General features: G+C 36.4%; 5 protein-coding genes across 8 annotated transcripts in view; 3 read left to right on the top strand and 2 right to left on the bottom strand.

Annotated features, from left to right (window-relative positions):
- The window catches only part of LOC135690424 (synaptotagmin-14), a 34,155-nt gene extending 29,375 nt beyond the window's left edge, over positions 1-4,780 (top strand). For 3 of the 4 annotated variants that reach the window (XM_065207993.2, XM_065207988.2, XM_065208009.2), the window contains exon 4: positions 4,238-4,780. In XM_065207993.2, the coding sequence (XP_065064065.1) occupies positions 4,238-4,581 (344 nt within the window). In that variant the 3' untranslated portion in view covers positions 4,582-4,780. Of the gene's footprint in view, positions 1-241; positions 3,923-4,237 lie in introns of those variants that run through there. The other variant, XM_065208002.2, reaches the window with a different exon arrangement.
- A 302-nt stretch (positions 4,781-5,082) lies between these two features.
- Positions 5,083-25,405, bottom strand: LOC135690478 (splicing factor YJU2). Its single transcript, XM_065208043.2, has 9 exons — positions 25,249-25,405; positions 24,288-24,388; positions 23,933-23,987; positions 23,342-23,431; positions 22,463-22,597; positions 21,861-21,954; positions 21,238-21,328; positions 6,698-6,839; positions 5,083-5,532 (listed from the first exon to the last, which is right to left on the bottom strand). The coding sequence occupies exons 1-9, from the start codon at positions 25,270-25,272 to the stop codon at positions 5,215-5,217; spliced, it is 1,050 nt and encodes a 349-aa protein (XP_065064115.2). The 5' UTR covers positions 25,273-25,405; the 3' UTR covers positions 5,083-5,214.
- Positions 10,326-13,769, bottom strand: LOC135690524 (uncharacterized). Its single transcript, XM_065208114.2, has one exon. It carries the CDS (start codon positions 13,367-13,369, stop codon positions 12,542-12,544), a length of 828 nt encoding a protein of 275 aa, XP_065064186.1. The 5' UTR covers positions 13,370-13,769; the 3' UTR covers positions 10,326-12,541.
- Positions 15,364-16,726, top strand: LOC135690534 (uncharacterized). Its single transcript, XM_065208124.2, has one exon. It carries the CDS (start codon positions 15,657-15,659, stop codon positions 16,482-16,484), a length of 828 nt encoding a protein of 275 aa, XP_065064196.2. The 5' UTR covers positions 15,364-15,656; the 3' UTR covers positions 16,485-16,726.
- On the top strand, positions 16,770-20,874 carry LOC135690515 (uncharacterized). Its single transcript, XM_089110913.1, has 2 exons — positions 16,770-16,910; positions 18,442-20,874. The coding sequence occupies exon 2, from the start codon at positions 19,897-19,899 to the stop codon at positions 20,734-20,736; it is 840 nt and encodes a 279-aa protein (XP_088967039.1). The 5' UTR covers positions 16,770-16,910; positions 18,442-19,896; the 3' UTR covers positions 20,737-20,874.
- Positions 25,406-25,556: the final 151 nt, after the last annotated feature.

The raw sequence follows: 25,556 nt of genomic DNA on the forward strand, positions 1-25,556 counted from the left end.
GCCAGGTTTTTCTGCGCTTCGAGCAATGTAGTCTCTTTACTGCTGTACCGAGTAATTATCCTGTTCAGATGATCTAGAAGTTATTGTATTTGGTACATCTTAAATTCAAATGATTGGGTAGAATGATTGGGTGTTTTGTTAACTCTTGTTGACTTGTACACAGAATAGGAAATTCTATTCTGTGACTTGGATAAAAATTGGTTTGTTCCAAGTGTCTACAACGGCGTCTGTTGCATTCAAGATACGTACGTGAAAGTACAAGTTCTATCTCCACGTGGAAAGGACGTTGCAAAAAGCAAAACCACAGTGCGACGAGGGATGTATGACCCTGAGTATAACGAAAGCTTTGTGTTCCAAATGGCAGAGTCGGATCTTTCTGAAATAACGCTCTTGTTTTCTGTCATATCGATATCGAAAAAGCGAATAAAGAAGGATGTTATGGGATGGTTTGCTCTTGGCAAAAGTTCAAGCGGAGACAAGGAGACTCGGCATTGGAAAGCAGTTCTTGCCAACAAGGAAACAAGTGTTGTCCACTGGCACACACTTTGCGGAAGAGTCTAGGCGAAAGAGTGGATGAATGACGTCATCTTACAATTCTTGGAAGTTGGAATAAGCTATGTATGAATTATTTCCGTGTATGTAGCAAGTTAATGATGCAGGAAGCATTATTCATGGATCTCATTACTCAATATATTGTCTCTTGATACCACCAATGGATTCATCATCGGAAAATGCAGAGGAAACTCAAGCGAAGAATGACGTCATTATAGGGCAAGATATAGCATGACGACGCATGGTATAAAACAACATAATTTTACTCCCATAATTCAAAGCTCCTTCTCAAGCAATAAAAATTAAAAACGATGATTCTAATTCAGTAATTAGGCTAAATTATCGACATGAAGCATATGCTTACAAATTTTTAATTGATTTAGCAAATATACATATGGGACAATCCTTCAAAATGAAATGTTTGATTAAAAATTTTGAATCGTGAACAATCTTTTCAACTTTTTGGTATCTTTACGTAAAGTCATTTGAATTTAGTCGACAATGTTAAAGTCGCTAAGCTCGTCGATTTTAATTGTGTAAATTTCCTACATCATGAATACAAATCGACGATACCAATATGTTTTATCGCCAAGATTTGAGGCATTTTAGATTGGGAAGAAGGAAAAAAACAAATTTGTTGAGTCGAATAAAACATATCTAGTAGCTTTTAATATAATGTTCTAGTGAAATTATTTATTTGATGATAACGTAGATGATAGCAATTGAATTATGTCTATTTGAAACGCTGATAAGTGAAAATCTACTTTGGTTTAATTTTGCAACAATCTACGTAATTATTCGTATAAATCAAAATCTCATACATCAAATTATCTAATGAAATTTAAGAAAGGAGCTTTTGATAGTAGAAACTTTCCTAGTATCTACCATAATGAGATTTGGCCGATTATTATGATAAAATGTATCATCAGTCGGGACACGCACACCAATATTATCGTTTTAAGAACATCATCCATCACGGTTCAAACTCAGAAACTTTGTTTACACATACGTAAAAAGTATACCTCAAAATTCAATTGTTGAATATTCTAGTTTACCTGAAGTATCATACATTCACATGGACTTTTACCGATGATCCATTTTAATGCATTTCCCAACAATAAAAATTGGTAAAACGTTTTGCAAAAAAACAGAAAGTTTCGACTATTAAAGCAACTACTATGCAAATAACATCATATATCATAGCATTACTTATAATGTATTTTAACTAATTCGTACAACGTCGTTTAGAGTATGTCATAAGATATATGTAGATGACATTATTCATGTTCAACGTTGTGCTGTTAACCACTGATCTGCTGGAAAAATAGATATAGGGAGAGAGAAAATTTTCTGGTGGACTTACATAGCACGACTCTTCGACGTAATAATGCCTGAAGAAGCAAGTAACGCAAGACTTGTCACAAAAGGCTGTCTCTCATACAGGGAGTCCCTTGTGATAACAGGCAAACGTTTACCATTTGAACTCTTCAAATATAAGGAGAATAATTTACTTTCTATTAATAGCCAGCAAAAGATGTCATTCTACATCTCATCAAGGTATTTTCGATCCAATTCCCCCCCTACATTTTTGTCATTATCCAACATTTTCATACTTTGCCGTGTAAAGGAAAACAGCATTACTGTGCTGCGTTAATCTACCACTTCATTGCTTAATTAAATACAATATTTGTAGACATCTTTACTTTTGTTATAGTCACTTTTTTCAAGTGAAAATTCTGGTCAAGGTAACACAAATTGCAAATTGATTCAAATATTTAACAAAAGTAATGAAGGTCCTCTTCCATCATATCCGCTTAATCTACAACCTTTTCCATATGACGTTTGTATAAATCTCCTGCAGATCTTCCTCGAGTATGCGAAATTTCCATTACAAATAAATTCATATTTTGCCCATATGAAAACTGAACAAGCAAAAAAGCTCCACAAGAACCACTTGCCACTGACTGTGCAACCGATCTATGTTTTAGTTTTCACTTAAAACAAAACAGAGCTGTTGACAAAAGAACATATACTACAGGCCTATTATTTTTATCAAAACATTCACATATAGTCAATGAACGTCAGCTGAATTAATTAAAAAGCACGCTTTAATATCATACAATTTACGTTGAAAAGATTGCTGCATTCACGAGAAAGTTTATAAGCATTACCTAATATTTAATTAGCGGCATGAAATGTTCTCAATGACCCACACAGCACAAAATGTTCAATTAAAGAAAATTTCAGGCCTCCTGACAAGGAAGAGTCCAAGGTTTCATCAAAAGCTTGCCAAATTGTCACGGCATGGAAACTTTCAAAGCTTATAGATTTTATCATTTCACCGTGCATGAGAGATGTAGTCAGAGGGGAAGAGCCCTAGCAAGGATTTTTAACGAGAAATAGCTGTATCGTACAATCAGTGCTGTCAAGTTCTATTGTTTTTCGTCAGAAACTCTTTCCACGTCCTCACACGAGAATCTGTTGTTGCCAACGTCACAGCGTATATTTAAACTAAAAGCTAGGCAAAATCAAGGAGATATTTTCATGTACTGTTTACGGAATAAATGTCATATTAGTGATTCATTCATAGTGTGTTCAAGATGCAAGAGGGCAGTTTATTGTGTTTTGAGCTACTCCCCACACAGTGACCCTTACAAGTTGGACTTTCATTGCAGGAGATAACGGGTTTCCCTCTTAAAATGCTCCCTGCTGTTCTATTCAATTCTACATCTTCTCGGAACATCAGATAAAGAAAATAAAAGAAAGATGACGGTTAAAAACTCACACTGAGGTTTTAGGTGAACAACGAAATTCATCGAGACACTGCCTTAAAGCAAATTAGAATTGTGCAAGTGGACAAGCAAATTCGCTAAACGTATTCACAGAAAAATCATCATCGACAATTTGCATTCATCACGCCTTCTACCATCAAACATTGTGTTTTTCGTCTTTTCAATGCTGAGATTCATACCCAATGCGTTATTGCTTTAACGCAGATGCTCGATCGATTTTAGATTCATTAAAAAGGTCAACAAAACCGTAATGATTTTCCCCAGATTTAAATTCTGAGTCCCTGGAAATAATTACCATGAATTTTTTATGACAACTGGACTAGAAAACCAGTGTTTGAGACGTTCATATGAGATAATGCCTGAATCAATCGATTTACCAATGCAAACATTTCAAACAGCAGATGTTAAGATATATTAGACACCTGAAGCTTTAAGAAAAAAGAGAAAACGGGCAAATCATATCCCTGTATTGAAATACCAACATTATAGCTGACTGCGAAAGACTTGAGAGAGAAGCAGTGGATAATTCTAGCCTAACGTCAAACTCAAGAAAAAGGGGTCTGGTAATAAGGCTAGCCTTGTAGGTATTTTAAACATTGAATTCCAAAAACAAACAACATCACATATACTCTTTTAGTGAAAAGTTCAGGGTAAACTTATTTGAATAGCCGATTTCTTGAAAAGTAATCAGAGATAGGAAAAACAGTCGTCGAAATTTTATATATTTGCTTTGTGGATTCAGTAAACGGCTATTATTTGCACTGTTTCGATTTTTTTTTCTTTGACAATTTCTCTTGCAAAAATCTAATCTATAAATCCAAAGCATTTTTACCAACTGAAAAGTTTAAAGAGTAAAAGGGATGTATCATTTTTGGGTTCCTTCTCCGTTGCAGATACGTACGTGAAGGTTTCGATGTTCAATTCTGTTGGTCAGCAGTTGTCGAAAAGCAAGACCTCAATTCGTCGTTCAATGTTTGATCCTGAGTACAACGAGACATTCGTGTTCCAGATAATCGAATTCGACCTTCCAAGCGTCAGCTTCATGTTCTCGATTATCAACATCAAGAAGATGAGACGAAAAGAAATTCTTGGCTGGTTCTCTATGGGTCGTGACAACACCAGTGAGGAGGAGCTGCTACACTGGAAAGAGATGCTGGAGGCCAAGGGCAAGACAGTCCGAAAGTGGCACGTGTTAACAGCCATATCAACGGTAGATCGCGGATATGTAGATGAATAAATTTTAAACTCGATATCGGCATGAATAACTGTTTTATTTTGAGTAAGGTTACTAACCTCTAATTATTAGCTAACTGATTATAAGCTTATGCAGTTTACAATAACGCAGCATTCGCGCTGAATTTTGTCATAACATACGTATTTAGGTTGTGTAAATAAGCAGATTTCACTGTGTTGGGTGATAGGAAGTGTTCTTCTGATTTGTTGGGGTCTTTTCCTTGTTTTCAATCTTTGTCACATTTTAAGATAATCAAGATATGATATAACAGGTGCAAAGTTCTTTGAACAGAACGGGAATACAGACTTGGTTCAGGTTATAATGTGCAGAATCGTTTCAGAAAATCTCCAAATACACCATTGAGAGGCAAGAAGAAATCTAAATAGTGCTTACAGAGATCATCAGAATTTAGGTTTTGTCGCAGTTAAATAAAGAGAAAAAGCTTTTTCAAACACGTCAAGTGATAACGCTTAGGATCTACCGCTTAAAAAAGGAAACATATGGTATAGGAATAAAAGTGTTAGACTTCAAATAAAACATCACAAAAAAAAGAATAAAGCTTTTGAAATCCAATGTATCAAAATGTCTGAGATTGAATTTATCAAAAATTGTAATAAATTGAAGAAAAAGCTTCTACTAATCACTATCATCGCTGTTTGAAGAGCTGTCATATGTGCCAAGTAGTGACAATGAACCTGCGCCTATCTTTGACTGGGATGTCTTTGTAGCGTCCTCAGTAGCATTTGAACAGCTTTGTTCTGGATGAATGTTTACGACAAGCGATGTTGTGCCACGGTTGTTATCCAACGAAGTTGATAAGCTGCCAGCTTGTACAAAAGGCTGTGCGGTTGATGCAGGCTTTTTACGAACAATGCTAGCACTCTTCATTTTCGAAAATGCGACAACGCCTTGAGCTTTCTTTGACTTTTTTGTTTTATCTGCACCACCAGCATCCTATAATGTGACAACGGAAAGTCAAATTTCGCAAAGTTCTGAATTGACGTCATTAAAAAGTTTGAAAATAGAAACGCCTTCCCATGGTAGTGGTAGCATGTGGTTTAACAAAAAATATTGACCTAAAGCTTTCAAATAATTCAGTGGTCTGTCTCCAAGAAAAGGGAAAACAATCAGCTATGCATATGGAGGCTACCGTAATACTGCAATGGCAAAAATCTTCTAAAAACATAAGGAACAATCTTCTCGTGGTACAAAAGTTAAAAATGGCTTTGAAAACATTTTGAGTCATACTAAAGCTTTTCATGTGATACTCATGACTGCCACGTGACTGCGTTTCTGAATAGCCTATTTCGATCCAAAACTGGGTATACATATTTCCTAGCGTAGAGTTTTCGATCTTTGTTTTGACATTTTATACTCTGAAGAGTGTCAGACGAAAAGCTAAAGTATGACTCAACATGTTTGCTTTTTTCAAAACATGAGAAACTTAAAAATTGGTTCTACTAAAAATTATTTTGAAGAGAAAGACTTCAAAAAGACGGGTGAAGCAGCGTCACCAAAGAAGAGATACGTGGCAACGACACTCAACACACCTTTAAACTTTGGCTATCTAAGAGGCCATTAGATACATTCATGAACAAGAGAAAAAACATATGTTCAAGAACAATAAAAAAATTGATTGAATAGCCAGTAACTTTGTTATTTCCAGAGCCAGTAGCATTAAGTCGTTCTTTTAAACGGATAGTTTTATCATGCGCCCGTATAAATAACAGCTAATAGCCTGTTGTGAAAATTTCCATAGCCAACAACTTTGCATCTGGATAGCTACAATACTATTAAACTGACAATATTTCTATATTATATCACAAGGCCAATTAAATCAAGTTCACAGCAACCATTCTTATAGTAATAAAGCTATCTATATTTTGATGTTAAATGTGTATCCTCTTACTTGATTCTAGGTTTTTATTCTTTTCAAGAGCTATTTATATAATGACGTACACTGTTGGTAAAAATACTACTGTTTATCTGAAAATAACAAGAAATCCTTTTGTCTTTATAGAAATCTCGTGCGGATTTCCCCACAAGAAAGAAAATGGCAAACCATAAAATCTTAACCATTTGATTTAGAATAGATGCTATACTTCGCATGAATACAAACCTCCGTAAGGACATCGGTTGCAAATCTTTTGCGAGAGGGGACTTCCTCGGTCATGTTTGAAATCAAAGGATCGTCTTTATCTGTAGAATCATAGTCATCAAGGCGTTTTACATAACCGTCATCCCTCTTGCCAAAAGCAGACCTAAAATATATCATTCAAATCATAACCATTAATCATTAATCACAATCATTCATCATTCATCATTAACATAATCATTTTACTACATCTTTTTATACATGAATCGTAAGTACCCAAAATAATGGAAAAGGGAAACTTTTGCTTATCTATATTTGTCCACTTTGTAAACAATTTTGGTGGTGCACAATTGAGAAATGGCTTTCAAAAATATTACGGAACGCAGTCCAATGCTTTACAAAGCCATTTTGAATATATTAATCCAAGCAAAAAACTGAAAGTTTACCACACCTGCCCCTGTACATTTACTAACCAATCGGTCCTGAGCTGCGTTTAGAAAGTATAAACTATTATAGGCGTCTCCACTAGTTGAAAAGTGGGGGGGAGGAGGGGGGGGCAAAAAGCAAACTAGAGACTCACAACAAATGATTTTGCAAAAAGCTCAAAGGCGCCAAGCAGCAAAGGGGCCCACAGACTACGCCGATGACATACCCTAGTAGGGAAGGATGTTGGTCCAGGGCATGCTCACTTGGAAAATTGAATTTTAGTTCCTCTGTTTTGGCTCTGCAGAGTTCTCAGGGACCTAGTACCATGTACTTCAGTTATTCGATTTTTCAGCTCTACTGTAACCTCGAGACCTTAGGTGGTTTAGACAACAAAAGGTAACATAAAAACAAAATGTAAGCAAAGCTAAAACCAAATCAAAACAACACTAAGGATGTTCTTGAAAAAGGGTAAATTTGATGAACGACTTTTGCTAATCACTTCATACATACATCATCTTTTATATTCTTTATACATTATTGAAGACTACATATTACATTTTTCTAATTCAAGGAGTAGGTACACAAGGAGATAATAAAAATTTAAGAAAGAGCTCAAATTTTCTATATGGTCACGTCTTCCTTAGCTTTTCGTATTATTATTACATTATTTAAAGTTGGTATTTACAATAGCTAAATACAACAGCTAATTTAAACCAACTATCTACAAAAGAAAATCGTATATTTCCATATCCCCAAAAATATTTATTCATCTTGTAAGTTTGGCTTAAGACCAATTGGTTAGCAATATCAGAGAGTGGGGATGTTAATCTTTCAGCTTTTTTTCTCTAATCTTTGCCAAATGGCTTTGCAAAGCATTAGATATGGTTCCTTAAAACTTGTCATTCTAGTACTAGTAATTTTCTTTGACAAAATTACGATTTCCGAGTCAAATTCAATAACCGTCTGGTCTTCTACAATTCATGAGAGGGTGGGTTTATACTAATTACATAATAATAATAATGATAATGGAAACTTTTCATTTTGAATTCCAGTTAAAACTACAATTACAAATCTCACTATTACAAGGTAATTTGTAACTGGCTAGCCTGTTTTTACAAAATAAAACTATTACAATCGTAGTAATGAGAAAAAATATGTTAAAAGGGGAGTAGCTCTGGATTAGTCCAAGTTTTGTTTCTACAGCAGAATATATAGTATGTGGTGCGAATGGAGATGCTTGAAAGTTTGGAGATGAGATAGGGTTTCTGTTGATAATCAATGGACAAAGAGTCACACGTGTCGATGAATGAGCTGCAGGAGTTGCCAAAAATACCAAGTGAACTGATGGACAGATTGACAAATGAAACAGACTTAAACCGATGTTTTAAGTCAGATATGGGGTTGGCATATTTCTCTGACTTTCTGACAGCATTGCAGTTGAGATTTGTTTCAAATCCTATGGTGAGCTCTAAAACGTACAGACAGTTTTCCTTAGTTTTGAGAAGTAAGTCAGGGCGTAGTTGATCTCCAGTTATGATAGAAGGGGAAAGAAAGCCTGGTAAATCTGCGTAGAGAGAAGACCCATTTATTGCTTGAAAGGAAGTGGCTAGAAAGTTTAATGCAGAATTATAACGTCAAGTATAGCGGCCTTGGTCAAGGTACACTTTGCATTTACAATAATAATAATGATGATGATGATAATAATAATAATAATAATAATAATTATTATTCAAAAGATTAAAAAAAATTGCCTAGAGCAACTAAAGTGCGAAGTTCGGATGGAAGTAGTGCAAAGGACCTGCCTTCTGGGAACATCAAGAATACTGAGGAAAGTTTTGGACACGAAATAGAAGAACAAGTGATAACAACAAGAAAAGATTAATTGAACAGTAGTTCCCTATCTGCTAAAGCTACGGGAAGTAGCCTGTTGGTAGGACGTAAACCAGTAAATTACAGCGATACTGTGAATAAGAATACATAATAATAATAATGAAAACATTTTTTATTTTATATTCTTCTACTTACAACAGTAACCTCACTTTACAGGTAGTTACTATCGGCTAGCCTGGTGACAAGTTTACTAATTTTACAAAAGTTATAACATTTAAATAAATCATATGAGTGCAAAGAATCTTTAGAAGGAGAGCAGTTCAGGGTTTGTCCAAGTCTTATTGCGCATACAGAATATATAATAGGATGTGCGTATAATTATTGCTGACAGTTTTTTAATTATAAAATTACGGTGTTGGTAGTCAAGTTTTAGTTCATCACACATATCGATGAAAGAATCACAGGAGTTACCAAAGATACCGAGACAGCTGATAGATAGATTAACAAAGTTTACTTTTTTGAACTTAGGGCGTAGTTCCTTTAGAAGGGAACGGTACTTCTCAGCTTTACGCGAAGCGTTATTGTCCAGGTTAGTCTCGAACCCAACAGTTAATTCGATGACATACAGACAGTTAGAAGCAGTTTTGATTAGCATGTCGGGACGGAACGAATCGCCAGTTATGATACATGGTGATAAATAAGCGGGAATGTCAGCATAAATGAATACATCTCGGATACATTGAAATGACGATGCAATGAAGTGCAGGGCAGAGTCGTGCCTCCAAGTAAAACGCCCTTGCTCAAGGTATTTGTTACATCCAGCTACGACATGAAGAAGTGATTCAGGCTGAAGGCAGAATGAGCAGAATGATTCAGGCTGAAGGCATAATAATAATAATAATAATAATAATAATAATAATAATAATAATAATACAAAATTTGTTTTGTCAAGTACACCCAGCATGTTCCCTGAATTAAGCCACTCTCCTGTCGCTTTATCCATGCTTTATCTGAGTCACTGGTTCCGGAGTATTTGGGTCTCCATATTTGATTCAAACTTGAGTCAAAAGTGCAACCTTCCTTTTCAAGGGTATTAGCGGAAGAACGTCTATCAAACCTTTGATTCAAAAGTCAGAAATACTTCTCAAGTCTCCTGCAATCTTGAAAGAGTGTCCATTTTTCGCTAATGCCATTACAATCCAAATTTAAACTGATGGAAGCTATGACGGCTTGGCGGAACAAATTTCAATAAGGACAATATAACGCTTCGCCCATCAACATCAATTATAAGCTATGCAACTCGGGGATGGGTTTTAGCGGCAATGATTGGGAGGGGGGTTGGGGGGTTGGGCCGGTAAGTCCGTCGAAGGTAATGTTAGAGAGAGAAAATGCACAATGGTCTTTCCAAAAATTATTACCAAAATAATTCAATCAAAGCAAGTATTTACTCCGAGACAATAGTTAATTAGAAAGATACACTCTTTTTTTATAAGAACCAGTAAATTTAAGTTCAGGCTGACTGTTCTTAATTTTTTCGAAAATCTGAGGCTGGATTGTTCTTAATTTGTTCTTAAATTAAGAGGGTGTAAGCAGTGCTATTGCTAGCTTTTTCGCTCTAAGGAGGTGTTCAGGCCTCATTTGCCAATAAAGTGAGTGAGACAGCCTTAATTTGCTGACAAATTTGAATATTCACCGAAAAAGCACCCACACATCGCTAAAAATCCTCGATTTCGAGAAAAAACGTTGTTCAAAATTGCATTTTGCAGAAGCTCAGCCTCAGCTTGTTCTTAGTTTGTTCTTAACTTTTGACCAGTTTTGAGGCTCGTGTTCTTATAAAATTGTTCTTATAAAAAAAGAGTGTACTATAATTCAGAATTCCTATTCATAAAAAATTGATCATAATACACGTTAGTGGCTAGTTCACATCACCACACCTTTATATAAAGCATGGATTACCGAAAATATGCCACAAACCAAATATTAATCCTGAGTTAACATGTTTTAATCCCCATTACGTTTATATCAAACGATGTTATTTCATTCCTTCATACCTCCTTGCAGAGCATCTTTCAAAATTTCTAACAAATGTAAAGCAAAGACAAATTTCGAATGCCAGGTGATTTGATTTGAAATAGGAACCTTAAGCTGAATCTGTTGCTATGGCATGGGATGAAAAGCAAATCAAAATCCGAGGTCTTCACACACAGTATCGTAGGGAGGATAGAACAATTTGAGAACTCGGGGGGGGGGGGGGGTACTTTAACATGTTTGAAGGTATGGGGACGTGCCATTATCTAGCAGCCACGTAGCTGCAGGGGGGCACATTATTTAGCATATGAAGTTTTTCCAAATGATATTTTGAAAATTTGGCATATTTATAATTCCATGACCTTGATTTTGTCCAAATATATCTGTTTGTTATATATTTGTTTTCTTGTTTTAAAGCCTGCCCCCCTCAGGTATGGTTCTTGCTCGAGTTTGCCCCCCCCCCCCTAGCCGACACCTACAGCTACGTAGTTGTTATTTAAGGGTACCTTTTTTCTGAAAAGTGCGGAATTATCGGTACTAATTTTTGAAATTTGTGCGGAACTATGGGTACAATTTGAAAAAAACATGCAGAATTATGGGTACAATTTTGTGGAAATATTGCAAAATTATTAGGAGGGAGATTTTGCATTAACAAAATGAATGTCCAGTTAAAAATAATAATGTATGAAATATGTGTAACATTGAGATTTTGGGGCATAGGACATGCAAAATCTGGTTAATGATTTTTTATGTGCTTTATAAAATTCATTTACTCTGCCGAATGATGGGTATAGTTTTCATCATTATTGCGGAATTATAAGTCATATTTTTCAGGCATTTGCAGAATTATGGGTCCAATATTTTTAACCAAAATGTCCCCGTCCGAAATTAGGATCGAAACAAAGGTCTATATATAAAAAATTCCTATTAATTTTAGAGCAGTGTTATATTATTAAAAAAGTACAATGGAATCCTCACAAAAAACTGAAAAAATAGAAAAACGTAGAAACGAGCTACTTTTTGGCATTCACATGGGGGGGGGGGGGGGCGGTGGCTCAGACCCCGCCAACCCTCATTTCTAAACCCCTGGGCGTGAGCCCCCCATAACAATATTTGCTACGGTCCTGCAAGAAATCTTCAGCCAGGATTTTCTCTTTTGTCCAAATACCAAAGTATATTATCAATTGTTATCAATGTTTGATATTCCTCAGGTCAAAATCTTTGAAGATAGTAATGGGGTATCTAACCGAAGGTTTACGATGGGTAGGTGCTTGTTCTTATAGTTTTCTTTAGAAGTTTAAGAAATAAAAATACCCCTCCCATTTCTGATTATCAATTTCTACACTGAAGCTTTTGTGTCACTGTGGCGTTGAACCGAATAGCAATTAATAATGTGATTAAATGTGACGTCACGATATTGGTTGTGTCGACGGGTTGTTTCCATTGTTTCGATGACCCAGAATCACGAGATACTCAAGATTGTGTAATAAGAAACCGATAATGACCCATTTGGAATTAAAAAATGCGCGAAGAATTATCGCCAAATACATAGATTTTATTCTTTAAAAAATATTCCGACTAAAGTTACACTTTCATCTTCTTGCGGTTAAGCTTCGGGCTCCTCAGCACGGCCCCTTGTGTTTGCACAATCACTTTGATGTTTTCCTTCGCCACTTTGTATTCGTCCTTTGTAAAATGCTTTTGTAAGACCGGATCCACAAAACTAAAGAACATATCAGCAGTTCTCGACAAAGTTAGCAAGGACAGCATGAAACTGTCTGGCTTGCATTCTTTCAACGAAACCTGTTTCATCTCGGCCTCTATTACTTCTTCAAAGCTGCTATCTTTGGTGGGGTACTTGTGAAACATTCCGAAAAACCCAGTATGAACATCACCTAAAATTTTCCGTTTGATTAAATTCTTTAGAGTGACTGAAACACAGCATTCGCGTTCTTCCCGTTCAAACCAGTCTTTAAGTAATTTGTTCTTTTGAGGATGGGCTTTGTAGTATGCAACAATATGATTGAACCCAGCTATATCCAGGTATGTTCCAGTTGGAGTTGGATCGAGGACTTTGACAGCCAATCTCTGATGCTGCTCACAGCCTAAATGCACAGTATCGTTGATGATAGCAATCTTGTCCCGTACTAGAAGATCAATAAGTACGGCAGCAAAAGCCCCAGTTCTGAGATGCATGCTTGATTTGCTGCCATCCAGTCCCCCAGTACCAGTGTTGTGCCATAATAGAACATAGGCCTCGGACAGGTTTAATGGCCTTGTCTTGAAAGATGCTTTGTTAAAGTCTTTACACGTAATGATAAGACGAACTGCATCACAAAATGAGTTAAAACACGCATCTTGTTCTGCAAGCAAAGCTGCTGGTGCTCCGACCGCTGCCCCTGCCATCGCCATGTTGTCTTCCGGAATATATCCTCAGCTCAGTTCCCTTGACGTTGCAACACGTAACCTCAGCTATTTATCGCCGTTCGAAAACAAAAGTAGTTGACAAACTCAGTTAACCCGGTTAACAGGTATTGTATTGAAACAAAGGTGGCTGAGGATGTTGAGTGAGTAGTACACGAAAAAACTGCAAAGACAATGAGTGAACAACAATGGAGACCGTTAATGATTCGTTCTCGTTAATAACGACACAATACAATGCCTTCTTCCTCTTCCAAAAAACACCACGTTGATTTTCTATGCAGTTTATTTGACCTCCTCACAAATATTTTTTAGTTAATTTGCCACAGGTAGTCAGGGTTAGTCATGGCATAACTTGGCATAGCAGCTTGATTACAACCTATTGTAATGCTGACCTGCAGGTTGTCAACCTGTTTGGATATTCACAAAAGAGTACTTCTCACTTTGGCAAACAGGTACCTGATGGAGCAACGACTGTCAACAAAATTCACAAAGCAAGTTTCGAATAAAGAAAACAACTTGCATGTAAACAAAAAACTTCAGAGTGAACATGTCTTACACAAGTGTAAAACTTTCACAATACCCTCTCCCTAGGGCCGCTGAGAGGGGTGGCAATAGGAGCAAATTGCCCCAGGACCTCGAGGTCTAGCGGTCTCATAAAGTAATAGACCATCTACGGGTTGGCCATATTCAAGTTGTCTATGTTTTTATGGACATCACCCACGAACTCCCCTTTTTGTGAAGAGAGAAACGGTCCAGCGGACTTGAATAAATAAAATTGGGCATAGAAACATTATTGTCAAGCTGTAGTATGTTTCCTTTATAACAGTGTACTGAATGAAAAGGAATACCATGGACAGCCAATATGAATTTCGTTCCGACGGCACTAATTATTAAAGACATATTCCTCTAGACAGCGTGTTTCTTCTGCAAATGATCAATCGAAGATCGACAAATCGAGGTTATGCATCGTTTAGTCCAGAACATTTCTCTCTCTCTCTCCCCCCCCCCACCTCTCTTTTACAGCCTTTCACTGTTCAACTCAACTTTTCGGCCTCTTCGACTGTTTGTCTTGACTTCTTTTTGATGCTCTGGTACCAAAGGGGGGCCCATTGTTGCTTGCCCTTACACTTGACAAACAGTGACTTCCATTTTTAAGATCCAGGTTTGAAAATGAAATAACCTTTGCAAATGTTCCTTGTTTACCATTTTTGGCAAGATTGGCAAAGCAACGCCCTTGTCAAAGTTTGAATTAGCATGGGTCAACTGAAGTAAAAAGCAAGAGAGTCAAAGAGTCCAGTAAAAAGCAAGAGTACAATTCCGAATAAAAGCAAAATTTACTGAAGAACACAATAATGTTGAAAAAAAAACATAATCTGTAGGTTCGAATACCAGGATCACAGTCCAAGAGTCCAGAAAAGTTGTTAACCTTTCTCCAGACAAAACATCCCAGAAGGCAAACCTTCCTCACAAAATAATAGAAAGTGGGCGTGGCTTGGGTGTGTCATAGGTGTTTCTATTGTTTTTGTTGGACCTTACTCCGGTCAGTGTCCGTGCGACCGTAATGTTTTCCTGACTCTGACCAGAATAATTCGGTTACCCCCTGCCCCTAAAAAAAGTTCCTCCGAAAGAAAAAACCCCTCTCAAAAATCCCCTCTTTAGATCAGTGTTGCATAAGCACCCTTAACATTCTGTCAAATTTTTAAAATCGAAACCAACTTCAGAAGCGTCATATGACAGGAAAGGTCAAATCTGAAATTTTAGCCAAAAAGTACCTGAATTTGTAACTGACTTGCTCGCACCAAATACAGTCAGGACAGATAAGGAGCCATTTCCCCTTGCATCTCTCTACAACAAAACTTTCAAAACACTGACTCTATTCTACCCCCCCCCCACCCTTTCTGACCGCCACAGGGCCACTCCTGCGCTCCATAGTATGTTGTCTCATAAAAAGCTCTTGGAAATGGGGACACAAAAATGTGGTAATCCTTAAGTTAATTTCTGTCACACACACAACGCCACGTGCTATCTCATTGCGAAAAATCTTCATTTTGCAAAGGGGTCATGTTTGGGCAGTTAAAATGACAACTGACAACAGCTTTTTGACAGATTTGAACAATTTCTATTTCCCACTCTCTACTATCGGATCTGTTTGTTTATCAATGCAGCATGAAGCATTGATACATAAATAAAAGTTCTTTCCTCACAGTCATCGAACGAAGTCTACTTGAAAATTGGAGGAAAACGAGACGAAACAGGCAGAAAAAGAATAGGAAATATGGCGTTGTCTGGTGGAATGCCAGGATCAGTATCTGCCTTGTTAGCAGAACAGGAGTCTTGTTACATGGACTTCGCGGAAGCACTGAAGCTCATTGTAACAAGCAAAACTTTCGATAAGGAGTCGTTCAAGAATAGGCCGTTAAACATTTCCGAGGCCTACGTTTTGCTGTGGCAAAATATGACGAGCGGAAGTATTGATGGAAAGTCGAACATGAATCTACGAGTTGGTGCATTTGCTGCAGTACTTGTCGACTTGCTTGTTCGAGACAAAGTTGAAATAGTCAATGACGTTACTCACTTGGGAAGTGACCAGAATCAGAAATATATCGTTAAGGTTCTTGATACAAAGCCTACGGGAACATACTTGGACAATGCTGGATTTAGTAAAATTCTGGCCTACCAAAAGGCAAATTCAAGTGGGCCCAGGCTGCTCGAAACCTGGTTAGAAGAGGGACGTGAGGACGCTGTCACTCCAACCTTGAAAAGTCTGATCGAGAGAAAGATTCTGGGAGATGTACACACGGGGCTCTTTGGCACGTTGCATAAATACCCAACAAAAGATGCAAGCTTTGAAACTGCTTTGGATGCAGAAATGAAGCAGGTTTCATTGAAAGAGTGCAAGCCCGATAGCTTCATGTTGTCTTTGTTGACTTTGTCAAGAACAGCTGACAATCTGTTCACATTTGTTGATCCAATTTTGCGGAAACATTTCACCAAAGACGAATACAAAGTGGCGAAAGAAAACATCAAAGTGATCGTGCAATCCCAAGGAGAAGTCTTAAGAAGTCCGAAACTTGATCGCAAAAAGCTCAAAATCTTAAGATAACTAGTAATAAATCATCACAACACTTTAAACTATAGTAATTTTTGGGTCATTACACTGAACGGCTGAGGTGCAAAGTCGGAGATTCTTATGAGAGGGGTTGGGGAAGTGGTATTTTAAAAGGAAAAAAATTATTGAAAAGTGATTGTTCTGTATTGTGAAATGGGAAAGTCCATAATATACGAGTATTGCGAAAAGCAAAGCTAAAATGAAATATTGCGAAGTTCAAAATAAAGGAGACGCTAGCTATTGTAGTTTTTGATTTCAAACCTAAAGCCATAATTAATTCTGGATTTCCTTGACAAATCTTCAGAAGGCCATACTTTGTGTTTTGATAAGACTTAAAAGCAACAACCACAGTCATTTAGAGGTGTCGCCCACAGCTAAAAATTTCGCTTAAATATTTACCAAATTTGAAACGTTTAAAAGGCAGGGGTGGCGCTAGAGACAAACCTTCAAGGTGCCGAAGTTTATATTCTCGGTAACTGCCGACGCTGGATGTGTCAAATTGCCGACAGAAAAAAAAATTCGATTTGCCCCATATAGCAGGCAGGGCCGTCGCGAGGCAAGCCTCGTTGGGGGGGGGGGGGGGGGGGTGGAATGCAAATTTACCTGATTAAAAAATTATTGCCTGAAACTTTTTAGCTGGTGTCACAAACCTCTGCAATACATTTTATCAATCTAACTCTGTATGATAATAACCGACTTTTCTAATAGTCTTGTCAAATCTCTATATCGGGACGGGCAAAAAATATAGTTACTACCTGAGGCGGCACCATGGTTGCCGCCGAAGGGGGAGGAAATTTTCGAATTGTGATGCTTCTAGTTCCCTGGAAAATTCACTCTTTTAAGCAGATTTCACTAAAGCAATCCTCCTAATCCTACTGAAAATTATTGTCTTTTTGCAAAAAATTTTTACAGCAGATAAAAACAACAATTTCGCCGTGGTCTTGAAAAATACCAGGTTGTCAGTTACTTTTAAATTTAGATCCCTCTCTCCATCTTAGCATGCCTTATGAATGTTAAGAAAAATCTGGAGCTCATAGTGAATTGCAGTTGACGCTTCTACTGAGAAACTTTAGGAGAAATGGACACGAGGCACAATTTTACCTAAGATTGCTTGATCCTTCATTGATTTTATGACAGGAAGGTCTCTGAAATACCTAAAGCGTTTCTTCCACCGAGCGGATTTTACCTGAAATTTCCTATTGAGATACTATTGGGGTGGGTGTGACAACCCCCCAGTCTCGACGCCCCCTGAGCAGCACCTCCAATGAAAGGGCACTGATATAGAGCATTTTTCCAAGAGCAAGCAAGCATATAGAGCAAGCAATAGAGCATTTTTCCAAAATCGTTTGTTGTGGGTGCAAAATCCTAATCGATGGTTTTCTCTAAAACATTTGTTTGTCGGAAGCTATGCGGTGAACAATGCTATTGAAAAATAGTTGATGAAAAAGGACAAGAAGTGCTTTTTGAAAAATCTATTACGCAAAATGTGCTCATGATCGAAATATTTTCATTGGCAATAATAATGTCTTGAAACGAAAAAAACATCCCTTAAGAAGAAAATTCATTAAAGAGTTTATTTATGACAACGTGATTTTGCTGTTGTTAGGGTAAATTTCCTTGAAACGGTCCAAAACATGATCCAAATCAAGCATCTCTGCACGTTTCGCATGAATTGGCATTCGCATGAGCAGCAACAGGGATTTCAACAGAGAGGAGCACGATGGTATTGTGGGTCAGGCGAAGGAGCACCATGAAATTAAGAGCCAGTGCAGTTTTCTCCTCGATTATTTTTGTCATTCAAACAAGATTTAAACCGGGTGACATCCATCAAGTGCCGACGGTATTGAGAAAGCAAAAATTGATTGGCTGCCGACGGGGGGGCTAACAAAAATCTAGGGGGGGCTAAAGCCCCCCTTGCCCCCCCCCCCCATGCCGCCACTCCTGTTAAAAGGAAGGGAGGCTTGGGAAAGCTGTGCGTCGGGAGTGCTGAATTATTGATAAATTGCCCCATCAGCTGGAAATGGTGTATATGGGTGTTTTTAGGCCGTGATGTCACATCCTATTCCTCAGTTGATATTGCTACACGCAAGTGCATACATACAAGTGACGGGGGTGTGGGGAAAATCTTTTGCACCCTAACCCTGTCCCATGAAATGTGGCCAAAACCATACCCTGCCCTGTCCATGAAAATAATGCTAAACAATGCACAATTATGTAAAAATTTACCAGATCTCATGATATTTAACAATAGCAAAAGTAAGTGAAACCTGCTCATTCTTGAAAACTCTGAAATCAGATTAAGTTGTTCTCGTGTATTCTTCTTTACAGATTTTCTTAATTTTGATTTTCTTAATCATTGTCCCAGCAGTTTGATAAAATCCATATTACCCTGCACAATAATTTTTTTTCAGAAAAGGATACCCTGTCTCGGGGCAATATCCCGTTAGGCCAAGTCTGGGAATTCCCCCTAGGCATACAAACCAGCGACAAGACTTAGGAAAAAAAGGCGTCGGGATTAACAAAAGAAACTATGGACTCCACCACAAAGCTCTTGTCATAATTATACGTTGGAAGGTAGTTAGGTGATTCCAAATGGTTGAAGTTATCAAATTTTTATTTTTTGGCATTTAAATTTTAAATTTTCAGAACACCATTGAAATTTATATAATATAACCGGATAGGTAATACTTTCCTGATAATCGTATCAAAGGTAGGAATCGCCCAATTTAAAACTGTCCAGTTCTACACACTGCACTCCTTTTTTTATAAGAACAATTTTATAAGAATACGAGCTTAAAAATTGGTCAGAAGTTAAGAACATATTAAGAACAAGCTAAGGCTGAGCTTCTGCAAAATGCAATTTTGAAAAACGTTTTTTCTCAAAAACGAGGATTTTAGCCATGTATGGGTGTTTTTTCGGTGAATATTCAAGCTTTTCGGCAAATGAAGGTTGTCTCATTCACTTTGTTGGCAAATGAGGCCTGACTTCCTCCCTAGAGCCAAAAAGCTAGCACTCGCACTGCTTACACCCTATTAGATTAAGAACAAATTAAGAACAATCCAGCCTCAGATTTTCGAAAAAATTAAGAACAGTCAGCCTGAACTTAAATTTACTGGTTCTTATAAAAAAAGTGCATAATATGTACACCTCCTTATATAAATATATATACATAAAGGCCCCCAAGTTGACCTTCGAACTTTGTTGGTTGAAAAACTTGAATAGAAAAAGGTCTTTTGGTGTTGAAACAGGAGTATCACACTCTATATTGTTCTAGGGTGTGAAGTGATTGTAGGTTTCTGTGCAACCATTATCTTCGCGCTAAAAGAAGTGTTATCGCAGGTTACTTGGTTTTAACTAATCAAACACTTCTTCAGTAGTTTGGTTTTGATCCAAGGCATATTACAAATGGCTCTAGCAAGCACATTACCAGGCTCAGTCGCCCAGGTTCTAGCCGAGCGAGATGCATGCTTTGAGTCTTTCGTTAACGCTTTGAAGTTGATCATAACATGCAAAGATTTTGACAAGAAGGTTTTCAAGAAAAGGCCGCTGGATCTCTCCGAGGCCTATGTTTTGGTTTGGCACAACACAAGCAATAGCACGATTGATGGCAAATCCAATATGAATCTAAGGGTAGGGGCTTCTGCAGCAGTGCTTCTTGACTTGATGGTGCGAGAAAAGATCGAGATTGCTGACGATGATACACATCTAGGCTGCGACCACCATTGTGATTTAGCCATAAAAGTGCTCAATGTGAAATCAACAAAGTCATACTTGGATTATGCAGGTTTCAAACAAATCGTCAATTACCATGAAAAAAACCGCGGCAAGAGATACCTCGTAAAAGACTGGTTTGAAGACCAAGAGAACCAGTATACTGTCAAAATCATACTGAGAAATCTTGTCGAGAGGAAAATTCTAGGAGACGTGCAGACGGGAATGTGTGGCATCATGCATAAATACCCAACGAAAGATGCAAGCTTTGAAACTGCTTTGGATACAGAAATGAAGCAGGTTTCATTGAAAGAATGCAAGCCCGACAGCTTTATGTTGTCTTTGTTGACTCTGTCAAGAACAGCCGATCATCTATTCACTTTTATTGATCCGATTTTGCGAAAGCACTTCACGAAAGACGAATACAAAGTGGCTAAGGAAAACATCAAAGTGATCGTGCAATCCCAGGGAGAAGTCTTACGAAGTCCGAAACTCGATCGCAAAAAGAAAAAGAATTTTCTAATGTCCAGCTAAACAACTAAACTGTGTTTGAAGAACATGTAATTTTATTTTAAGTAAGAATAAATAGGGGTTTTTCATTTGAGTAGGAAAAGCTTGCCAAAAAGTTGTCACAAGTTTATATAAGGAGACCATATTTATATTGATGCTCTACTCAATGCTGTATGAAACGGCTAGAATCATTATTAACAGATTGTTCGTTTAATACTGAACTTCTAAATTTCTTCCTATAGTGTGCAGATCTAGGAGCTTTGAAATGCATACATGTACAAACCAATCGCTATGACAGGGCACCTGCACGCATTTAGTCTGCAGATTATCAAAGCAAAATATGGTTAAATACCCATTAAACCTACAAAAAACTCTCTGTCCAGTCTCCCGGAAAAAAATTGAGTAGGAAAAGTGACTAAAGCAAAATTAAGGTGGTCTAACTTGGGTATCGGAATTTGTTGGATTTTTTGTAGTATGTGAAGGAAGTTAAAATATATTAATACATTAAAAAGTTAAATATTTCACCTGATAAGTGCTTCATCTTCCTCTTCTTGTTTTCGCTTCAATTCCTCTTCGCTTACTAGGATGTGATCTCGAATCAACTGGTCGTGATCCACTGTTAAAACACAAACAAAAGATTTTTTGTGATAACACTGTTCGAATAAATTATGCACACATCGCAAAGCTAGTAGTTCATTCTATAGACGTACGTCCGTCATGAATAACTTATGACTAACTTTAGCTAATTATACACTCTTTACTTGAACAATGTATCTGTTGAACGTTCAAAACTTCACTTTTCACCCATAATTATACTGGAAAACCTCGAATAAGCTCGCGGGGGCTTATTTGCAACAATGAATTTTCAGGTTGGGGCTTATTTAAGGGGGGATTATACGAAGGGGGGCTTAAACGAAAGAGGAGGCTAATTCGAGGATTTTATTGTATAACAGATTAGTCTTGTGGCTCTTTTATTAATCTTTGTAAACACAATTGAATGAAGTAAAGCAGACAAAATTGTTATGTAATTGCTATGTATTTTTTCTAAAATAAAACAATTCTGCCTTAGTCAAACTAATATAAAGATGATTCAATGATAATCATCTATAATAAAAAAAATAAAAAGACAAATTTAATTCAAATCCTACCCGCAGCATGTCTTGCATTAATGTCTTTCAATTCCTCAAGCTTTTCCAACATTTCCATTTCCTGCCTGGATTCCATCGTTCGGTTTTCTAGAGCCTAACATTTTTTAGAAGTAAATTTCAATATACAGACAGACATATTTTAGAAACCCGAAAAAGAAGCTTTGGCATTGCTGAAGACCTAACAAAGCTTATATAAAGAGCATTTGTATGTATTGGAATGGGGAAGATTCTGCCATATCAATGAAAAATTTTAATTTTGATCTTTGGAAAAGTGAATTTCAGAATGGTAGTTTATGCTAACTGCTATGCAAAATATATCTTATTTTTTGTGGATTCCGTGATATGTCATGTCTGCTCACTTTGTAGCTTAGAAGTTTTTAACAATTACATCACTGCCCGCCTTTGTCTTAATCTACTTCATATTTTGTTCCTTCCATTAAAAACAAGGTATGGGCTAAAAAATTATACCACAAGGAATTGCAATCTCTGAGCTTATTATGACCAAGGTATTGAATAATGATGAGAGAGAAACTTAAAACATAATTCTGTATTTATATTCAGAAAAATTATAGCAAAATATATCTTTATATTGATATACTGACCTTCATTGGATTGTTAAGCTCCTCTTCCTCTTTCTCTTGCTTGAGTCTTTCTTCCTGCTTTTTTGCAAGCCGAAATGCTTCAAAATTCCTTGTTGCACCTTCCTCCATGGTATAATCTGTATTTTCTGGATCTGTCTACAATCATGTTAAGAGATTTTGCCGTAAAAATTTAAATGCCGTAAACTCTAAGCTGTAAACTCTAAGTTTGATCTTATCTACATTTAAAATAGTTAAATGTAGTAAACTCTAAGTTTGATCTAAGCAGTTTGATCAATGATTTACATCTTCTGGTTTTCTGAATAACTGACAGAGCCATTTTAACTGGGCAAGAGTGACCTTATTGTGTCAACAAGAAATTAGCAAGAGAACAATCAACTTATTCTTAAAGAAATCACAGATATTCTTCACACTGTCCAATAGACCTTTATTGACATTAGCACCTAATAATGACCATCATTGACGCAAAACATTTGCTCTAATCATTGAAATTTCTTCAACTTAGAGCATTTTAAAAAAAATCTGTGATAAAGATTTATGCACAGACCAAAGAAGCCTTAACAAAAGCTACTGATTAAGTCTGCATTTTAAAAAATGATAGATTCAAATTAATAAATTATGCAATCATGATTTCTGACAAATGGTTCCATAAACACTATTTTTAAAACTTGATTCTTGCAGAGAATTAGAAATGACACTCAGATTGAAAAAACAATGAAAAATTTGAGACAAATTTAAAATCTCTTTTCATTTCACAAGTGATTCTTCCTGGTGTTCTACTAAAAAATTAATAGACATTTATCATTCTCGTTCAAGATGAAAGACAAGTTCTGCAGGATAAAGCAAAGAAATATTTTGAAATAAGGAGTGTTTAAGACATACCTTGAATGTGATTTCAGAAAGGCATTTTGGACAGCGAATGTAAAATCTAAAAATTCTAAGTCCAAGGTATGTTTCATCCTTCACAGTTTCCTAAGGCAAAAAGATGTGTCGTATTTGAGTAAACTGATTAACGGTTAGGGCATAAAAAGTGATAAGAAAAGTTTATTGCTATTAATCAAACAACAATATAATACTGATAAAACAAACCCCAAATAACTTAAACTTTCGTTAAATGGAATTGTTTTTAAATTACTATTGAATATTTTTAATACATTCCAGCAATTTTCATTGCTTTCTTGGAATTTGAAGCTATTAAGATATTAAAACGCAATTACATTATGGCTTTAACTGTAAGAAAATATGCAAATGATAATTTTGTATGAAGAGACTGCAGCCAAAAAACAGTTTGTTGCATACTAAAGTGCTTATAAGTTGTTTATTCTCATATGCAAAGACATTCCCTCTCAATCAAATTTGTTCTGCCACTTCTGATGCATTGTGCTATTTGAATATCAATCATGGTTGAATCAAAATATCTTGCTTTTTTCAAGGTACAATACACAAACATTATATTCTAGGGCAACATCTTACCTGTCTTGCATTAAACTTTCTTCCTTTGTAGATATAATCACCACATGTCTTGCATCTTAAAACAAGATAGTTACATACATAAAACCCTAATAACATCTTATCTGTTTACTGTGTTTTCAATCTTTTTAAGCAACCTTGTGCAGTCTTTTTCAAGTACCTGATTTTGCAAATCTTTGCTGGTAGTTTGGATCAAACAATCAGCTTTTGTTGCCAGGCACTCAGCTATATTGGGTTATATTGTATCACTTCATACATCAAACTACTAAGTATTTTGAAATTATTCTCAAAGGTGAGACAATGTACTGTTTAAAGAAAAAAATTGAATAATGTGATATGGAATATTCATCCACAATACCTCATACTGAATGGAGCCATGATTCGAATAACAAACTGTCTGTCTCTGGAAAGTTTTAGCTTTGGAAGTTTTGTGATATCAAAATCAGGAGGATAATATTTCTGCAAGAAGAAACATATTTAATCAGAAATCTGTTAATAATTTAAATGTGGTACTTTATTAGTGATAGCAAACTAACTTTGAAGAAAGTTAATCAGAACTGAAAACTTGCAAACTCTTCCATGTGAGATAATATAATTTCAGATGTCATGCCTAAGTTAAATACATTGAAGAAGATTAAAAAATGCAAAAATAGTTCAAGAACTTTTGATGAGTATGGAATAAAGGATATTATTGGATTTTCTGATGATCTGTAATAACTTCAACTTTAACAATAAAGACAGAAAGGTTGAAGAGCATAGGTGCAGGCAGGCTATTTTGCATGTTTTAAAATCAAAGAGTCTTGGGTTAGGTTATCTATTTCAACAGAAACTTGACTTCAGCTCATGATAAGGTCAGATACCTCAAGATGAAAAATTTCCTTGTTCACATGGAAGACAGGAAGGCTGCACGCTTTAAACACTCTTTTAAGACAATGGTGAACACAATCTAAATAATGTCACTTCTATCTTTTTACTTATGCATATATTATAGCATCATGGTATTAAATGTGTAACCTAAGGACAATAATGTTTAATTTATTCTAGGTTTTTTGTATTTTCATTCTATTTAATGTCAGTGAAAAACCTATGTAATTAGGATCTGTGAAATGAATACTCGTATTCATACCAATATTCATGCTCAAACTAAAAAAATATTTCTGAAAAAGTAGAGAGAAACTTTAACATTAGTGGGCCATATAGAAATTGCCTTGGATTCATTTCGCTCAGTATTTGAATTCTGTGTTTCGTCTTTACAAACAATATCATATCATTTTTTAGACGGAAATGGAAGATCCTCGCTAACTTCTACTATAACTTACATTAAGAACTTTTCTTTCAGACATATTGCAGCTCGATTCCTAGCCAAAGAACAATCTTTTCCGATACGTTGTTACGATGATCCTTTCAAAATATCTGAGCCTGAGCCGCCATTAGCCACAACAACAACAGCAGTTGTGTAACAACAGCAGCAGCAGTAAGTCAACCACTGATCTAAAAAAAAGACTGGATAGAGCAACCTATTGTTCTCGCCAAGTCTTTGTTGAAGCCAATTAATTCAGATCGGCGCCATGACAGTGTGACCCAAAACGCGGGAAAATCAATTGTAGTAAGTACGTTGCAATGGCGA

The sequence above is a fragment of the Rhopilema esculentum genome, chromosome 10, assembly GCF_057945365.1.
Source record: "Rhopilema esculentum isolate cy_ngs chromosome 10, ASM5794536v1, whole genome shotgun sequence".
Lineage (NCBI taxonomy): Eukaryota > Metazoa > Cnidaria > Scyphozoa > Rhizostomeae > Rhizostomatidae > Rhopilema > Rhopilema esculentum.

Coding starts and splice junctions, on each gene's coding strand:
- LOC135690524 (XM_065208114.2), bottom strand. CDS start 13,369: ATGGCGATGGCAGGGGCAGCGGTCGGAGCACCAGCAGCTTTGCTTGCA.
- LOC135690534 (XM_065208124.2), top strand. CDS start 15,657: ATGGCGTTGTCTGGTGGAATGCCAGGATCAGTATCTGCCTTGTTAGCA.
- LOC135690515 (XM_089110913.1), top strand. CDS start 19,897: ATGGCTCTAGCAAGCACATTACCAGGCTCAGTCGCCCAGGTTCTAGCC.
- LOC135690478 (XM_065208043.2), bottom strand. CDS start 25,272: ATGTCTGAAAGAAAAGTTCTTAAT. Junction 23,432..23,932: donor GAAAGTTTAATGCAAGACAG/GTAAGATGTTGC, acceptor TTTTTGCCTTAG/GAAACTGTGAAGGATGAAAC. Junction 21,329..21,860: donor TAATGCAAGACATGCTGCGG/GTAGGATTTGAA, acceptor GTGTTTTAACAG/TGGATCACGACCAGTTGATT.